The sequence below is a fragment of the Fundulus heteroclitus genome, chromosome 8 (genome assembly GCF_011125445.2).
Source record: "Fundulus heteroclitus isolate FHET01 chromosome 8, MU-UCD_Fhet_4.1, whole genome shotgun sequence".
NCBI lineage: Eukaryota > Metazoa > Chordata > Actinopteri > Cyprinodontiformes > Fundulidae > Fundulus > Fundulus heteroclitus.
Window position 1 is genome coordinate 29,321,143 of NC_046368.1, and position 19,325 is coordinate 29,340,467.

The 19,325-nt window shown below is 43.4% G+C and overlaps 1 protein-coding gene across 2 annotated transcripts in view; it reads right to left on the bottom strand.

The window, feature by feature from the left end:
* The window catches only part of ppp3ccb (protein phosphatase 3, catalytic subunit, gamma isozyme, b), a 37,561-nt gene extending 21,851 nt beyond the window's left edge, over window positions 1–15,710 (bottom strand). Inside the window, exon 1 of one of the 2 annotated variants that reach the window (XM_021320042.2) lies at window positions 15,126–15,710. In XM_021320042.2, the coding sequence (XP_021175717.1) occupies window positions 15,126–15,177 (52 nt within the window). In that variant the 5' untranslated portion in view covers window positions 15,178–15,710. The remainder of the gene's footprint in view (window positions 1–15,125) is intronic. The other variant, XM_012869650.3, reaches the window with a different exon arrangement.
* Between the last annotated feature and the right edge of the window lie 3,615 nt (window positions 15,711–19,325).

A 19,325-nucleotide genomic window follows, 5' to 3' on the forward strand; every position in this document is an offset into this window, starting at 1 on the left:
AGGACATGAGAGGGACCCGCTCCTGCTCAGATGTTTTACCTTACTGAGGCAGGAAGAGCTCCTTTCTGAGCTGCAACCCCAGGATGAGAGAGAAAAACATTTCCCTTCTTGGTTAGACTTGAATTGAAGGTCACAAACTTTACGGCATGTTGCCGACCATACGCCCCCCTGCCTTTATAATCTAGCTTCTATTAAAAAGCCATTTCTTATGTTAAACGTCTGATCCAAAGGCAGCTTATTCCTCTGAATGTTTCGCAAAGATGATATTTGATAAGTGTGAGTGAGTTCTTTTGGAGAACGGAGCTATCAGAAATACTTTAGAAATGCAGCTGCACTCTCCACAAGGACATGAAGACAAAGCACCAGAACACTGTGTCCTCTCTGAAGACACAAGGACGCTTTCAGCACAGCAGCTGTGACGCCAAAACTCCAGATCCTCCCAGTAAAAAGCTACTAGATCCAGCTACAAATGTTTATTAGAAGACTGAATCCCCTGACACTCCAAGGAAAAGGTGTGAAACTGCTTCATCGCACTGTCAAGTGTAATTTCTTTCATCTGATCTTAGCTTTCCTAACTGCTTATGATGCCAAAACACTCCAAACCAAGGATCTCACCGTCCCGTCAGGACACAGTTGAAGTCAGCTGTTGTGATAATTCCCAAAACTTATCTGAGTTTTAGTTCCCGTCGTTCAGCCCTGCTCCAGCGTCAAACAGAAAACGTCGCCAGAGTAGTGATGTAACCCGTTAGGGCTCTTTACAGCCAGTTCTATCCAATCCTGCAGACAGGTTGGTTCAGAGGTTTTTAACTAATGGCCTTCTTCTTACACTATGTGACTTTATCAATCTTATAAAGACTGCTCCATGACACAGTGGACGCAGATCTAATAATGTATGGTCTCACGTCAAGTTTTCAGGGTGCATATTGTGCGATCATAGTTTACTACTAAATTTGTTACGACATACAGCAATAAGCAACTTAATCAGCGTCTGCCGTCCATCTAAAGCACAGTTTGGTTTATGATAAGCAAAAATCAGCTGTGCGGCTACTCTTCTGTCCTAAATCCATCCGCAACAAAACCAATATTAAATAAGTTTAATATAAAAATAGTCCAGTCAGTTGTCTTTGGATGGATCCTTTTAGTGACAAGTCAATGTCCTTTGACAAATAAAAAAAATAGGCAAAATGTCCCAGTTCAGTGCATCAAAGTCTGCAGGTGTGGGGAAAAAAAAAATCCAACAGGAGGAAAAAAATGCATTGAGGCCACAAATAATTTTTCAGTGTTGGCATTGGCTGGCAAAATAAGAGAACAAAAATGAAAGCTCTCAGTTGATTAAACAGTTTCTTGTCCAAAATCAACAACTTCTGTTTTGTCTGAATTTAAAAGCAGAGAAAATGAAATCATCCAGATTTTATGCCTTCAAGACAAGCGAGGCCATAAAAGTGATTAAGTTCATCACACAAGAACACCATCACCCATGTGAAACTCTGTGATATGGTCATACTGTGGGGCTGCATTGCTTCAGCACCGACATAAGCTGGTCCAAGTTGATGGGAAGACAGATGGAGCCAAACCGTGGAGAAACACCTGTTAGAGGCTGCAGGACACCTGAGACTGGGATGAATGTTTCCAGTGGGACCAACAGCCCTAAACATACAGCCAGTGCTATGATGGGTTGGTTTAGACCACAGCATATCAATGTGTCAGAAGGGTCTAGTCAAAGCATTCAATCTGACTCGGTTTGAGCTTTATGGCAAATAAGAGTGGGTAAAGTTGTTGATCTCTAAATGTGCAAAAAAAAAAAAAAAAATAGTAGAAATAAACCCCAACTGTAACTGCAGCCAGTGGTCCTTCTACAAAGTACAGAATAGGCTAGTATGCCCTACTTTTCAGATTTCCATAAGAGATCATGTGCAAATTATGTGTGGATGACACAGGAGACGGGCGAGTGTGTGTGTGTGTGTGTGTGTGTGGGGGGGGGGGGGGTATCTGGAAAAGAACTTGAATGCTTACTCGCTAAGAAGAGTGAAACCTTGCAGTCTCTAAATGTCTTAATTTTTCCACTTATTGAGACAAAAAGCAGCTGAATCAGGTACCAACATGGCTACCAGTTGTGTCAGATCAGGCAAACCAGTGATTCACTGCCACACCTTTCAGGAAGAGGACAGAAACAAAAACCCACATTTACAATAAAAGCCCAAAGACATCAACAGGTTAAACCCACAGCTGTACCTGGGGGAAACCTTTTAGTGCTGCTCAAGTCTAACTACCTAGCTAAGCGGTAGCTTTATACCACAAGAGCTATACTGCGTCAAACTACTCATTCCTTAATGAGCATGTTGAAAAAAAACTAACGAATAACTAAAACAAAGACCCATTGCTCTACATAAAGTTTGACAGCACAGATTTAATCAAACCAATCCGTAGAGGTCTATGTAGTACATTAACTTTTGCAGAAGTAAAAATGTAGCAAACAGCTTAGGTTCCTCTTTCAAGAGAGTTCTTAATGGGACCTTTTGGATCCAACATTAGAGGTCCAGCTATGAACAACCCGTTTCAGTGGACACCTAATTTCCCTCTTAGACTTTACTTCCTTTCATAAGCACAACAGGGGCATGGATGGAAGGCCTGCAGACTTCTCTCCATTTAGAGCACTGCAAGATTTCAGGTAGAACAAAGTTCAGCGAAACGAGGGAGTTCTGTGCAGGTGAGTTCATGTCAAGTGCTAATCACAAACAGGAGACTTTACTTTGAAGAGCAATCAACACAGCGTTGGAATCCGGAGATGTGTCCTCATTCAGGCCTTCAGAAAACTGAGGACTTCTGAGTCACTGCTCTTAGTGCTGCAATCAAGTCAGCGAGCTACGACAGCGTGCCGAGGCTTGACCAGAAAAATGGCAGCCCAGCCCAGCCCCTGGGGGAAATACCAAGCAGCTCGATTCCTAGAAAACACCACAGTTCTACAGAGCAATCTGGCAGTTCAGAAAGAGGCGGTAGCGGCAAAGCTAAGAGATTTAATCAGGAAAACTAAATCCAAACATCTTATTATTAGTTTCGACCATTATTAGTTTCGTCGGTAGTGAACTAAAAATCCTTTTTAATTTCTGGAATGTATTTGGCTTCATTATGCACGAGATGTGGGTGCATTTCTTTTCAATTAAAGTAGTACAAGACTAGCCAATGCCTGGAAATATTTGTTTGTGTGTATATATTATATAGCAGTATAACCTCTTAATAACAGTGTTGATAAAAAATTTTCACTTATTTTTTTAAATAAAGACTGACCCCATTTTTGAGAATAAAACAAGTTTAAATCACGGAGTCGTTACGATAGCCTGGTGTCCCAGCTGAACCTGAATGCAGCGTGTGCAGCTTTTGGGTAAGCCCCCTCTAATCAACAGAGATTCCTCTGACTTTACCTCATACCATGAGTTTGCTTTTACATAAAGGAAGGTTGGTGTTCGGATGTCACAGTGTTACAGAACACGTGTAGTCCTCACCTGGAGCCATTTTCTTTTATAAACTGCAAACCTTTTTATTCACCAAGGGTTCTCCTAATGTTTTTGGCTAGTGTTTACATCCCACCAGAAAACTGAACTTCAGACATTGAAAAACAGCTGGTGGACCTGTTGACTGCAGTGAAAAAAAAAAAAAGAAAAGGAAAAAAAAAAAAAAACATCCAGACTCTCATCATAGTTTCATAGTTCTAGGGTATTTTAACAGCGCAAACCTCTCTAATGAACTTCAACGCATTTAAATGTCCCCTCAAATAAAAATTGGACTACTTTCCCACAGCTTTACTGTGCCCATCACCAGGGCTGCTTTGGGACGCTCTGATCCCCGTTTGCTTCATCTCATTCCAACTTACAGGCAACAACTGAAAACCTCTAGGTCTGTGGTTAGGAATGTCAGGGAGTGGACTGGAGCTACGCATCCACGAAGGATTCCACACGGATGCAGTGAGCCACATTTCTGCTTGACAAGCATCTCTGCTTGATTTCTTTTATTATTTAATAACTACACAACTGAAAGTTACCGTATCACAGGTGATAGCACAAATCTCCCGTTACTCTAGCTTGTTGCCAAATCCAACAGTAAGCCTTGATCACATCAGGCTGCGCTGTGGGGAGGAGCTGTGGAGGGAGGGCTGTAGCGCAGCAGAGCAAGTGGGAGGGATTTGGAAGGTGTGCTTGGTCAAATTTTCAGTCCAAGACTATGGTTTTCTCACAAATCCCTACTGCAGCTTTGAATGAGTAAGCAGAGTGTTTCAAAGGTAACGCTAAGCTCTCTAATATGTTCCTTAAGTTACAGATGTAACAAGCTGAAGTCAGCATATGATCTGTTGGTTCTGCCAGATCCAGTTATCGTTGGTTTTTTCCACCTGAAACAGCCGGGATCTCCTGTTAGAACAGCAGCTATATGTGTTTCCTCTTCAAACAGGACAAGAGGCCATATCAGTTGAAAAAAATAGTAAAAAAAATAAATAAATCTAAAAAAAAATTAGATTTTGGATATTGTTGCCCAAAAAGCCAAAAAACAATATTATTTAAATTTTTTTATCCATTTTTACTTGTTGAGTGGGAAAAAGCAAATCTGCTTATTATGTTTTTCCCAGTTAATTTCTTTTTAAAAGGAATGGAGCGACTGTATCGTGGTGTGCTGACGGTTCACCATACATACCCATCGGAATGACAAACCTCAGGACGCATGCGCTGCAACGAAACCTGCACAATTGTGCATGTGTTAAATTCAGTTTATCATCTCAGCATACCTCCGACTACAAGTGGTTTATGTGTATTATACCCAGTATTAATTACACATTACTTAATCGCATGCCTTGTAAGAAATGTACACTGAAGTCTTTTAGCAAGTGGAGACATAAAACGGTTTAATCTCCTGTTAAATCATTCACTCTGGTGTCAGATCGGGTTATTAGCATTTAGCAGCTTCCTCCAAACTGATCAAGATTAAACATGTCAAAATCTGTTGGAAGAGCGTTCGCCTTCATAAACTGCATTTTATAACAAGCACCATCAGCATACTGCTTCACAAACGAATGCCGTTTTGATAAAATAGTCTACACTGAGAGAGATATAAATATCAACTAGCGGTATGCTAATCTGACAGGGTATACCTCCCCTGGCAGAACACCGGTTTTAAATAACTGGAAAGGATGAAAACACTAAAGTTTTTCACCTCTTAACTTTTATCTTCAAAATATTTCGCAAAACTGACTGTCACGTTCCCCGTGCTGACAGAACAGCATAGCAACACTTTAAAGGAAAGGGTAAAGAGCATCATGTGTTGACCCCATTTAAATACTGTTCAGAAAATAGTTGCTGATGAAGTTATTGGAGCTGGTTGTTGTTGCTGGCGAAGAACAGAGGCGCTCTAAATGTGTAATAGGGACATCTCCCTCTGTCAGGTTATTTCTGCTTTTTCTATGTAGAACATGACGGTTTATATATTAGCTCAGGGGGAACACAGACTAATGACATGTCCCCCCCACCCCCATCCCAATCATAACATTAGAGTATAAAAATTATGCCATTTTATAAACAGAAAAGTGGCATTTTGTCAATTCCACACACACCCAATCCCTCTCCTTTATTTGAAGGAGCCATCCTTGTACAACACACACACATCCTTGTTTAATGTGCATAGTGAGGACCGTGCCTTGACTTAAATTCATCTTCGGGCCTTTCTATGGCCTAACCTAATTTTTTTTTAGGACACTTTTGTCCTAAACCTAACACCTAGGCCAAAAAAAATAAATACATCAAAGCCCTCACTTTACAAGTAAAATGAGCAAAAAATATTCTTGCTCAGCTGCAAGCACAAGAACACACGCACACACTCCTGGTTCTGTGGTCTAGTTTTATGGAAGCAAACCAGGTCACACTCATTCAACCAATCATGCCACCGGCTCCTGAACTGGTTCATCACCAGCACGGCAGAGAGCAGTCCAGCTCAAGAAGACGTGCCTGATCAGAGAGCAACTTGTGAAGTTTCTGTAGAGGAAAACAAAAACCACAACGGGGAAAAAGGCTTCATAGACCACAGGAGGAAGTGGTAGTCAAATAATCAACGGCAGGAGGGACAGAGGAAGACTTCATCACGCTCGCTGCAGCAGCTTCAGTGAGCAGCTGGGGAGGGCATTTATTCCCAAAGGTTTTGGTCTTTGCGTTTTTTTTCTCTTCTGTTCAAACGGGTCTCTGCAGGCCACCGTTCACCCGAGGTTATTATAATAAAGGTTCTTTATTGAGACAAACAGGAAACTTTCTCCTGAACTAGTTCTTTCAGGGAACAGTGAACTCGGCCTTATTGCACCGAGCTGTCTCAAAGTAACACGGGGCATCCAGGCCGTGGTTGGCTGGTTTGCTCTTCATCCAGGAAACTGCCGATGCTTCTATAACTGCATCGTTGGCTCTGGTTCTCATGGCCTTTAAAGCTCCAAATGTTTGAAGCTGTGCGTTTTGGCGGACTGTAAACCTGCAGACCCGTCTCAGACGGAGGCCCCTGCATCCGATGCAGTGCTGCTGGTATTTTGCAAATTTTGTGGTTTCAGTTTTTTTGTGGTGTTGGTTCACATTGTTATGTGTGAATATGGCACAGCCTGATCGTAAAGAAGTGATTGCAGTCACTTCTTTACGATCAGCCAACTCTAATAAGATCAAGCAGCTATCGGAAAACCTCTAACAGTTACTGGAGCACTGGGGTTCACTGTGAGACTAACCAGTTGCAGTTTCTTCAAACATCTTATTAATTCATTAATAAGGTTAAAACTGAGCAGCAGCTCCCCAGAAAATGAGAAAATGTTCGACATAGGAAGGAAAGCAGAACATCAGGTTAAATGTTTCGTCTTTTTTAGCTACTCTGTGTTCTCGTCAACACATTTCAGCGTAATGGACCGTTGCGCTGAAAGTTGTCAAAGTTACGCTGAAATTTAGAGCGTTATGCTCGTTAACTACGAGTGTTACAGTCAGTACCTCAAAAAATGTCACAGCAACACAGAAAAGTCAGTAAAGCTGTTAAACGTGCATCAGCGGAGCTACAAACAACATAAGCTAGCGCCAGCTAGTATTAGCTTGACGGATAGCCCCCATGGGCTGCACTACGCAGCACTCTGCTGTGGAAAACCATCCAGTGAAGCAGCGCAACGACAGACCAGCTCACGCCCCAGACCCCCCATGTATGTAAAAGAAAACGGAGAAAATCCCTCAGTGAAACCTTGTTTCTTCTGCAGGATTGTGCACAAGCTTGAAGCGCGCGTTTAGACACGTGCATGTTGAGGTTTTCTATTTGGGAAAAAAAAAAAACGTTATGGGTAATGTCACATTACAAACATTTTGGTATCGGTACAAACATGTATTGCGATACTTTTTCAAATAAGAAGAGAATAAAAAATATCATTGCAATTTTTGGTTAGGATTTTAAAAAAAATTAAAGCTATACACGCGTTTATTATCTGTTTGTTGTGTGTACTCTAAGCCGCAGTATGTTCTAAAAGGAGTTTCACCACAAAAGCTTCTATAATGAGCAGAAGGCTGCGATAGTTATCCAGATCTGACGTGATCAGCTCAAACAAACTGCTGACACTGCCTGAGACGAGCATTTTAACGCAGGGGGAAAGACTGCCACTCTCTTCCAGCAGAGATTTACTCTAGTGCAATGATTTTTGTCGCTTGCGGTTAATACGGAGAAAAGTCAAAATTATGGTTGAAAAAAAATTTCAAATTGCGATATATTTCAACTTAAAATACATCACAGTTTTGATTTTTGGCAAAAATCGTACAGCCCTACGCCTAAAATAGCACCTTTGTGTGCTTGTCATTTGTGTTACTTGTTTTTGTGGCTTGGTTCTGGGTGGTTAACGGACTCTGTCGGACCACGTTCTGACCGGCAGCCTGATTAAAGAGTGGGAACCCCTACAATCTTTAACAATCCCGACTTTAAAACCATAACCGTTTGGTCACGCCTGGACTGTTTACTCCCCACAGAGGACAGCTTTAGGCTTGTTTGTTCTTTTCTTAACAAATTTCAAACATTGTCTTTAAGCAACATTTACCATATGACTCTGGTGCAGCCTGAGGTGCTTGTTGCTGACCAGTACCGGGCCAAGGCCCAGGGATAAGGGGGGGACCGCTGAACTCTGGGATGTTGTGTGAAAACACTGGGTCTTTGGGTCTTTGGGGTTGAACGGCTGTCGGTTGAGCCTTCTTGCTGCAGACTTTGCTGCCGTATGGACAAGAATAGGTGTGAATTAGGAAAACATGACACCCATAACTATTACATACATAGCAGCTGAAGTATAATTTTAAATCTCATCCATCAAGTAAAGATCTAGTGCTTTTGAAGCAATGCTTGCAAGCCTAGCTGTCAGGTGCAGCCTGATAACAAGCAGGAGCCCTGATCTCTGACCGGAGCGTTACAGAGGGCAGGACTCAGGGGCAGAGCTCCGTCCTGACGCCCCGGAGGACACTCGCGCTGCTCTTCATCAATCATGAATGCAGACACAATCAGTACACACGGCGGGCGATGCAAAAGGACCGGACTGATTGGATTACCATCAGTAACTAAGCTGAACGCAGCCAGAACTGATCCATCGGCGTGCCCACACAGCAGACGTTCTCACGGGCCGCTGGCGAGGCTCTACAGGATGCTGTGGTCTGCAGCGGAGCCACTTAGAAAAGGGCAGAGAGCTCTTTGGCTGACGCCGGCGCGCTCAGGGCTGCTGCCCACACAGACAAAGTTTTCATACCCCGACCCCTTCTAACATTTTCTCACTTTCCAGACAAAATAAACCCTGTGGTGTGCTTCGTAGAAGAAAGATTACACAATATTGTGTGATGTTTTTTTTTTGTTGTTGTTGTTTTTGCAAAGCCGGCAATAGCTGCAAGTCGTTTTTGGCAGCAAATTTCAGGGCTCTGACCCCTACAGCAACAAACCCTGCTCCCATTAAAAACAATGAAAATAAATGCGGTTCGTTTGGGTTAGCAAACCTCAATTAGAGCGTCATGACGACAGATCACATGTCTTATCACAAACAAAACTCCACTCAGCCACAGCGAACTATACAATAATTTGACAATTCTAATAAAAAAATCAAAATAAAAATGATATAGAATTCATCCACAGTTCCTCAACTGGAATAGCATTTGGGCTTGGACTAGGACGCTGTAACATCAGAACACACTTTGATGTGAAGGTTTGGTAAAATAATAAATATTTCAATGCAATCAAGTCTAAAAAACAAAAACACCCCAAAGTAATCGGTGTAAAAAAACAAAAAAAGAAAGAAACCCACACTGAGCAGCTTTCATCTTCCCTGGTTGGCACGCAACAGACTCCGTCTCTGCCCGTGGTCTTTCTGCTGCTCACCTGAAACACTGCCTGACAGTCCATGAGTAATGTAGATTACTTTGGAGGGTAATCTACACGGTTCTTCAAGCTGTTCACTGACTATGTCACACTGGATCAAAGTGTCTGATCTTCAGTGTTGAAAACGGTGCTAAATATTTACAAAAATGCACTTACTTTAGGGAGCTACAATATGCTTGCATGTATAAAACTGTTTTACTTTTACAGAGCAGCCCTGAGTTTTTTCTTGTATATTTTTTGGGACGCTGACAATAAAGACTTTATAATCCCACAACCGTAACGGTTCCTGAACACCGCGCGGCAAACACGCACGTCAGCATAGGCAACACGGCCTTCATTTAGGCAGCTTAGAGCAGACCCAGACGGGAGCCGGCGGGACCAGAAACTTGTCAGGATCCACGGCAGCCCGCCTGCTGCCTAGCAGATCACCACAGAAAATGTGACGCAAAATACACAACCGGCGCTTTGCTTGTCGGCTGTTAAAGCGCAACGCTGGTCTCAGCTGATCAAAGCATCCGCCGCGCCGCCCCACGCTGCTCAGGGCAAATGGGACTTCTCTGCACTTCTGCTCGTCCGTCACGCCGCAGTTCTTTTCAGAGCCTTGAAACAGAAATCAGGAAGAAACAGCACCAGTCTGTTCGCAACCTAACTAGCCCCCCCACCACCCCTCCATGCTGTGTCGATAGAAAATCTCAGGATGACGATACGAGTGGCAGGATTTGCATATTTTTCTTCTTTCCTCTCATTCTAGGTGGCTCCACCACTCTGTGACCTTTAGCGCTCTGGAGGATGTTCCCGCTGCTGAATGTTACATCAGCAGAGAAGCTGCCGGTTCATACCTGTTGGAATAAAATCACGCAGCCGTTTCTGAGAGGCCTTCGCGATCTGAAAGTGGCCACCGGCGATATCACGATAAACTGTACAGCCCCGTTCCTTTTTTTGTGTTAAACCAACGATTCAAATCTAAAAAAATGGGTTAAACCCGGCATGCAGAAAACAGCAATTTGACTTGGATGAAACGGCAAGATGGATATCTGCAGCTCTTGTTCGCTGCAGTACCAACACGCCGTTTAAATTGCCTCTCGCGCTTATTTGCAGCTTCCCTCTCTGCCTCATTTCACCAGCGCATCAAGGCGACGCTGTGCTCTGGGGAACCAGGGGGGAGGCTAATTATCTGAGCCGCGTGCCTTTTCAACGATTAAGCAGCTGCTCTGATAGGGAGAGGTAAAGGACAACGACCGCCGGCTCATCAAGTCCAGAAGCCAATCGGGCGAGCGGATGAAAGCAGACGCCGGTGTCCTCTGATGTCCGAGCAGAGATGGCGAACGGCTGAAGGGAAGACTTTCACTCGTGACGAGGGAAACACAGACGGATGGGAGTACAAGAGCTAGGAGCGAAAAGCCAATCAGAACAGGTCGCGGTCGGGCCGGGTCGACCTGCAGCTTTAAGAGGACAGCTTTAATGAACTGGTGCTCTCCTCGCAGCTCTGCGTCCCTAAGCCCGTCTAACCCGTCCTGAGCCCATCAGACATGACCACCCGCTACGTCTCACCAGCTGCCTCTCTGAACCCTCAACCAGCTCACTGACACGCCTGTGAGACGCTTTGCTTTACGTGTGCAACGTTCCAGCAGCAGAGAAGGAGGCCCTCTCTGAACTCGGCTTTAGAGTGGTGGACTCTGACAGAGTGTCCAGGAGGAGGCATCCATTTCTTCGGCTCTGCTTTTAGGTCAACAACGTCAACTAAAAACGTCCAGCCGTTAGCCGTCTACAGCTGCTTACGTCTTACCCGATCTCCACCACCGTCCCGGTACTCTCCCTCTCATCCTTTGGCTTTGGATACCTGACCACAGAAACCTCAACTTAGCCTTTAATTAGAGAGCCATTGACACGCCCAGCATGATCAAAGTGCTGCACGGGTCCATTAATTAAAGAGAAAACGGAATATAAAAAGACCAATAAGACCAAAAAAGAAAAGAAGACCAAAAAAGAAAAGAAGACCAAAAAAGAAAAGAAGAGCTAAAGACAACGAGTAAAAGACAATAAAAGACTAATAAGAAGTAAAAAGACGGGGCATTAAAACGACTCCAAAATCGTTTCAGGTCTCAGGACTGCTCCAGAGTTCAGGACTAGCTGTAGAAAAAGCTCGGTCTCCTTGGGTCAAGTCCTGGAAGCGACTTCTTCTGGTGACCTGCTGGTGTTAGATAAGATGGCGCCCGGCTACTTAAACATCTAAAAACCCTGACAAACTTTAACGTTCCCAATCAAGTCAAACCCAATCAAAGGGGACAATTCAGCCCTCGTTTAGAGAAATATATCATTTCACTTCCCTGTTGGCAAAACAATTGATCAGGAAACTGATAGAATAAGGCAGGCTTCTCTCCACCATAACGGCCCATTATGCTCAGCGGTCATAATGACGCCGTAATTGAGCCGTTACGCTGACTCTTAATCAGCGTAATGGCTCTTTGGCTGACATCTGGGCTCCATATCCACAGGGTTTCCCCCACTGACCCATTCACATCTGCCCTAATTGTCGCACTTCTTCCAGCAGCAGCGCGCACAAAGACACTCAGCTCGTCTCCACCCTACCTGACCCAAATAATGAGCAGCTGCGGGAAAACGTAAGGTCTGCTAACACGCGGAGAACAGCCAGAGGGAAACATGTGACCCTCTTTATGGACGAGATAAACACAAAAGTAGTATAGAAACGTTTCCAGGCAGAAAGATAAGATAAATGAAATGCTTAACAATGCTAGATGCTAAGCTAACAGTAACAACATAAAAAGGCTATTAAAGCTCCTGTCTCTGCATCAATGCCAGACAACATAAGCTAATGCTAGCTGTCTTCAGATTGACGAGCAGCCCAATGACGGGGTTCTGACTGCTCACCCTTCGAGCTAAAGCAACGAAACAAACCAGTGAACGGCATAGCTTGAGATAAATACTGAATAAATTAAAAAAGTGTTGATCTCTGTCTGCTTTAGGATGCTAGCAAACATAGACCCCAGATAATAAGTAGTCTATTCAGCTAATAAAAAGCAAAAACATTAATGGTCTCCATCCCAAACACATAGTTTTAACGAAAAGGCTGCCTCTGTGCACATTGTGATCCGTGATATTGCGCTAACAATAAATTTGCGAGATATTGTGCGGCCCTAGATAATTCGTATGGCAGTGGAACAAAGCGGAAGAGCATATTGACTAAGGATGTAATGCTGGAAAAAAAACCTCATTGGTTAATATTTAAACAACCAGGGTTAACTTGTTGTCCAGGTTTGCTACTTCACTGTTGCAGATCTGGCAGGTTTACTGAGCTTTTTAAGTTGCCCTCAAACATCAGTTTTGGAGCATTAGCTTGTAGCGTTAGCATAGCATGTGGTATTGTTTAGCATTCCGTTTTTTTCTTGTCACAATATGTTTTTCTCTGCCAGAACTCGACATGTTAGCAAAAGTTCAACTTCCAGCAGCAGATCATTGTAGTGATGAGCAGCTGCAGGGAGGCTGGATGTCTGTTATTGCAACGATGGGCTCAGAAGGACAGCGACTATTTGGGCAAATGTGAATGAGCCAGTTTATATAGATCTAGACGCAAATCAGTATCTTTGAATAGTTATTTTTTTTAGCATTACATATAGTGAGACATCGCTTATTTTGACAACCCTCGTCTAAAAAGGTAGTAAAAGCATCTCTAAACCCCTTTCAAGGCCACTATAAAGGCAAGTAGGGCTTAGCGAATTGCTCTCAAATGATAAAAGCTAGATTGGACCATTGCACTGACCATTTTATCAAACTTTTAGATTCCAGACAGCAGTACAATTAAAGTAACTGAAACGACCGATAGCATTGCTGCATTCTGAAAGAAAGTCAGTTTTCCTAAAAACAATCCACTCCATTTTATTCTTATTTAATTGCAAGACATTCACCTCCATCCAAGTTCTATTGTCATTCAATGTCTTAAGACCTAAGAATTTTAGTCTAAACATAGGCTTTTCAATACCTAAAAATGACCCATCTCTTTTCAAACGTGCTTTCTTTTCTCCCGGCAGATCCGTAAATACGGTTTACAACTGATCAAACTTTTATGTTTCAAGATAAACTATTTTTGTCAGCCCTTATTCAGGTGTCTAAAAGCAGTCCAGAACAAAATTCTCAGGTCTTAAGAGGTTAAAACAGTTAACGAAATTCTGTGCTGACTGGCTTCCACTTTCTTTCAATGGGATAGAATTTGCTGAATATCTGCACAGCAATGAAATGACCCATTTTATTTCCACAAAAAAAAAAAAATCGACCCCAAAGAATGCTTACGCAGTGAAAATACGGTATAGGACCAAAGATGAGGCCTTGCGGTACCCCACAATTCAAAGGGGCGCCAGAGGAGGAAAACTGACCCAACTGGGCAGAAACACTCCTGCCAGACAGGAAAGAGTAAAACCATTAAGTGAGAAGGCTGTATAAGCATTCTCACTGATAATTAACTGTGCCCTTAAAGCCAACTGGTCCAGACAGGATAATAAAATATCCATGTCCACTGTGTCAAAAGTAACATTCCATCAAAGCAAGATTAAAATAGCAGAATCTCCCGAGTCTGCAGGTAAAACCATATCCATAAAAACTCTAGTTATAGATGATTCTAATGTTGGAAATAAGCCATCTTCTCTAATTTTATTTTAGAAAGGAAAGGCAACTTGGAAAAGGCCTGAAGTTTAACAGAACATGAGGATCCAAGTATTTTCTTTAATTAATGGTTGGACTGCAGCTTGTTTAAAAGCAGCTGGGAAACAGCCTGAGGAACGAGAGGCTGATTAAATTAACAATGTAAAGGACCTGCAGGACCAACTCATCCCCATTCAGTACTGTTCCAACAGCCTCTCTAATATTCAAAAACATGCACTCTGTCTCCATTCCACCGACTTCATTCATTCATTCATTGTTATACTCCCAGTAGTGCACTATAAAAAACAGCAGATTGACAATATTCTGCATGTTTACTTGGAAAGCAAAGTAGTAGCTGCCCCTCATTTATATTCATAGTTCATTTATGGGGAGGGGGGGGGGTAATGAAAACACTCAGTGTGGAGAACACGCCTACAAATGTGACAGTGAGTGAACTTTTTTTGTGACGTGCTTTAAATAAAACCCATCGTGTAACGTAGAACATTTTTTGCACTAGGTTCTTCTGAAGATGCTGTAAAAACTGTTTTATTTTAGTTGAGGTTAAACTGAGACTCTCGCATGGCCCCCGTTAAAGCCTAATGTCACTCATAACCACACACCTCACCGCTGTCTTGCTGCAAAGCCATCACTTCCTCCTGCAGCGCTCCTCTCTCTCCCCCTCATGGCATCTCATTCAATTCCTCCTCATAGAAACATCAGCGGTCTCCGGCTCCTCGCGCCTCTCTATGCCCCCCCGTTTTAAAAGCAACGATGCGTTCACTGATAATTGGGAAAACGGGGCTAATTAAAGGGGTCGGCGTCGTCGATGGTCCCAGCAGGGAGCCAACACTGTCCAGAACCAGGACACGCGTCCTCAAAGAGAAGCCGCCCCGCACCAGCGCCTCCTCGGCGGCATGTCAGACACCTGCCGCTCCCCGGCGGTGGGGTAAACACCGGCCTCCGGATCGCCGTGAACGCCCAGCAGGTGAGCCGGTAAACGAGGCTGCTCCTCCTGTTAGCGCTCCCCAACCCCCGCGGCTGACTTCCTGCACCCGGGGAGAGAAAGTTGACATGAACGGACGCACACCTACCTTTGACGGGCCGTTCCACAGTAGAGAGCTTGTTTTGGTCTTTGGCCGACATCCTCGCTCCCTGCTGGCTGCGGGCGGACGCGGGGGCTCAGAGCAAACTTGGCAGATTCCTCTCCGGCTAGCAGGCTAGCTGGGCTGGGCTAGCCGCGCTAGCAGCGGAGCGTCTGGGAGCGGCACAGAGGACGGCCGCGCTCAGCTTCCAGGCCGAGCAGGGTTCAATCCCGACACGGAGAAAAAAAACAACAACAACGAGGCGTTGACGGAGAGCCTGTTTCTATCCAGCTAATCGCCGCCGTTCCCGAGCGCAGCGGTGCAGAAATGCCGAGCCGCTGTCACCGTGTGTGTGTCGGATGAAGCGGCCCGGGGCAGCGCCGATCTCAGGCTCCAGCAACACGGCGCCGCGCCTCAGATCATATCCCGACTTTATCCCTTTATTCTCGGTCCAGCTGCATCTGTTACAGGCCGCTGCGCTTTGGGCTCTTTTTTTTCTATCGTGATCCGATGTGTCGTCCAGACCCTCTGTCGGATTACAATAATCCGCCGCAAGCGGATTTCCTATAACATGGCTCGACGCAGGGATCTGTGGGTAGTGTAGTATTGGTGGGACGTTTAGGCGCCGCCTTCACGGTCGCGGTGCCCAGACACTAGGAGTTTAGGACACTTTGCACCCCGCCTATTTAAAAGAAAATGTGAACAGATGCATCTCGACAAAAACTATTGGATCGTGGAAAAGTTTGTTTATTTTACCAATTCGATTCAGAAACGGAACCACTCCTATATTTCAAGCATTTGTTTCTGTTAATTTTGAGGATTGTGGTTTATACAGTAGCTAAGGAAAACTCCAGATTCAGTTTCTCAATAAATGTAATAAAATACTACAAAATGTAGAGAAAATAAATTCTAATAGAGAAATATGTACCTTTTGAAAAACATGTCCATTTGCAGAATTTGCACCGTTTGCAGTAATTACTGCATCCATTCAGAATGGTATGAAAGAAGATTCGCCTGAGGAAGCCCAGGAAGATTAACAGTGGGCCAAACTACTCCTTTAAGAAGAACCACCTGGTTACTCAGTAATTATCAACCAATATAAAATGTTCCATTCTTGGGGGAAAATAATAGGAAAAAAAATGCTATTAAATAACTAAACAGATTTGTGGACTTGAACAATATTTTTTATGTTTATCAATCGGGTTTTTGTAAACGTCACAGTACTGAAACAGCCCTTGTGAGAGTTTAAGTGAGAACTTAATACTGATTGTAATTTAAGCACTGCAACTTTGTGTCCATAAATAACCACAGATCTAAGATCAATAAATCAATTTGTGGAGTTCCCCAAGGTTCCTTCATCTGTTCCCTCCTCTTCAACATCTACATGATTCTACTTGCTCAGATTCTCCAGAACAATAAAATACACCATCACAATTATGCTGATGACACACAACTGTATATCAGTCTTCTACCAGGTGACCAGAGTCCAGTACAATAACTTATTGATTGTTTTAATCAGATTAACACCTAGATGTGTCAACATTCTATCCAGCTAAATAAAGACAAAAGTGAAGGTTTAATCTTTGGGCCAATACAAAATAGATTATAGGTATTATCACCTAAAAATATTGCCAGAATAAGACGACTGTTGTCCCAACAAGACTCTGAAAAATTAGTTCATGCATTTGTTTTCAGCAGACTCGACTAATGCTGTTTTTACAGGACTTACAAAACTTATTAGAAATGCTGCTGCTAGAATCCTTACAAACACAAAGCTTGATCTTCATATTAGTCCAATTCTGAGATCCTTACATTGGCTGCCTATTCCTCAGAGAGTAAAGTTTAAAATCACATTAATGGTCTACAAAGCACTTACTGGTCAGAGCCCTAACAGGTCGGATCTTCTGCAGTATTAGAAATCATTACTACCCTTAAGATCACCTGAATCAAACCTACTCACTGTTCCAAGAGTCAGAACAAAACATGCAGAAGCAGCCTTCAGTATTTATGCTCCAATTTCTAAGCTTCCTTTGTAAGACTGCTCCCACCATTAGCTCATTTAAAACAAGGTTAAAAACCTTTCTATTTGCAACAGCTTACCCTTAGTGGATTTTTATTTATTTATTTTTGAACTCGTTTTAAGCATCTTATTTCAAGGTTTGTATTAAATTCTGTGTACAAACACTTTGAGTTGCCTTTGGACAAAAATGTGCTATACCAATAAAGTTGCTTTGCCTTGACTTGCCAAAGGCCATCAACATTGTTGGCTCTGGTGTCTCTCATCCTCCTCTTAACAATATAGAGTTCTATGTGGGGACAAATAATCACAGAGATGCCATGAAAAGTATTGGCACCTTTGACAGTTCGGGGTAGTACCAAGTACTGCTGGAATATGAAATCAGCATCTCCTTAAAACCTTTTCAGCAAAGGGAAGCACAAGGAGCTCTAACATATCATCTTTGGACATCGATTAAACCCAGAAGACGGTATGGCTTCACAAATCCACACTGCCTGTGGAAGATTCATTCTGGACCTCCAAGCAATGTGGATTCTGTTCCTCTCCACTTTTCCTTCAGACTCTGGGATCTTGATTTTCAAACGCAACCTTTACTTTCATCTATAACCAGGGGCGGTTCTAGACAGGGGCCAACAGGGGCCCATGCCCCTGTAGAAATGGTCCTGGCCCCTGTTATGGCCCCTGTACTAAAGACATAACATTAAATACACTTCTAATAATTACTTGCAATGGCAAAGAAACCATAACTGGTTTGTCACTTTGACCAATTTTATTTTTTGCCTATACAGTTTTACTCTAAGAAGGATATAAAAATTAACATGTTTCACATTTAGCTTTAGCTGTATTGAGCTGGGACCAAAGTTTTCAACTGCTAGATCAGGGGTCTGAAACCTGCAGTTCCAGAGCCACAAGTGCCTCACTTAATATTATTACACAGTTAAATATTGCCATTTTATTGTTTCATTTTTTTGTTCTGTGCCCCTGTGAAAAAACACTGGCCCCACCTTGGCCCCCCTGGTAAATTTGGTCTAGAACCGCCACTGTCTATAACTAAACAACACCGGGTTTAGGAATGGTTTAACTAAGGTAAGGTGGCAGAAGTAGCTCGTGTCTTGAATATGTGTTGGTGGTGGCTCTGGACGTGCTGACTCCAGCCAAAGTCTGCAATCTCCCACAAACTCTTAAATGGGTTTCACTTCACAACCCTCCCAAAGATTAGCCGTTTTTTCTTCTACTGAACTCTCCATTAATATGCTTGGCCAAAGCACTCTGTGAACAATCGTTTGTTTTCAGCAATTACCTTTGGTGGCTTTAACTCGTTGTGGAGGGGGCTAATGACTGTGTCCTGGACCAATCTCCCCCCCCATTACATAACTGTTCTTTATGTAATCTTCTAATGTTCTGCGGCAAAAATAAGGAGAAATTCAGACCAAAGCATTGCAGTTCCATGCTATATAGACCACAGCGGAATGATTTCAATGTGAAAAGGAAGGATTTCAAAGGATACGTCCCCTTGAAATAAAAAAATCTACTGCCTGTAAATCGACACAAACTGACCATATCAGCATAGCCTGACCATTAGAACAGGCAAAGCTGTGAAAGGGCCCTGGTGAGACCCTCTGTCAACAGAAGAGCAGGTGTGCCTAAAACCCTTCACACCAAATAAAACGAGTCGCAGCCATCGTCGCTTTGCACCAACAGGGCCGTACCTAGAGCTGAGATTATCGCCGCTGGAAGGACGTCTTGCTGGATCATCCAAACCTTCGGGGTGAGAGGTTTTGGCGCAGTGAAGAAGGCTTCGAGATGTCTGAGAATGTGCGACGTCTCCTACGTAGGAGTCCAGGGAGGAATTATTTTGCTGCCCGTGCAGAGATTTTGCCTCTGCATTGTTTTGGAATTTCGTAGCACATGCAAGGATGAGTACTGCAGAGTTACATCTCTGAATTTTCCTTCGGATCATTTGGGGGACCTGGAAAATGAGAGGAGAAAAGGATGACGGCACTCACGAGTCCTGTTTGGTGTAGTGTCCTGCTATAATCCATCTGCAGGCTTGCTTCCTCTCCATCAGGGTGAGTTTGCTTCCAACTCTCCCCAGGAGTGCTGCCCTGTATAAAGAGATGGACTAAGATGTCCTCCAAGAGCCACTTCTTCCAGTAATCCAAGAACAATTCCATGTTGATCCGACGAGGTTT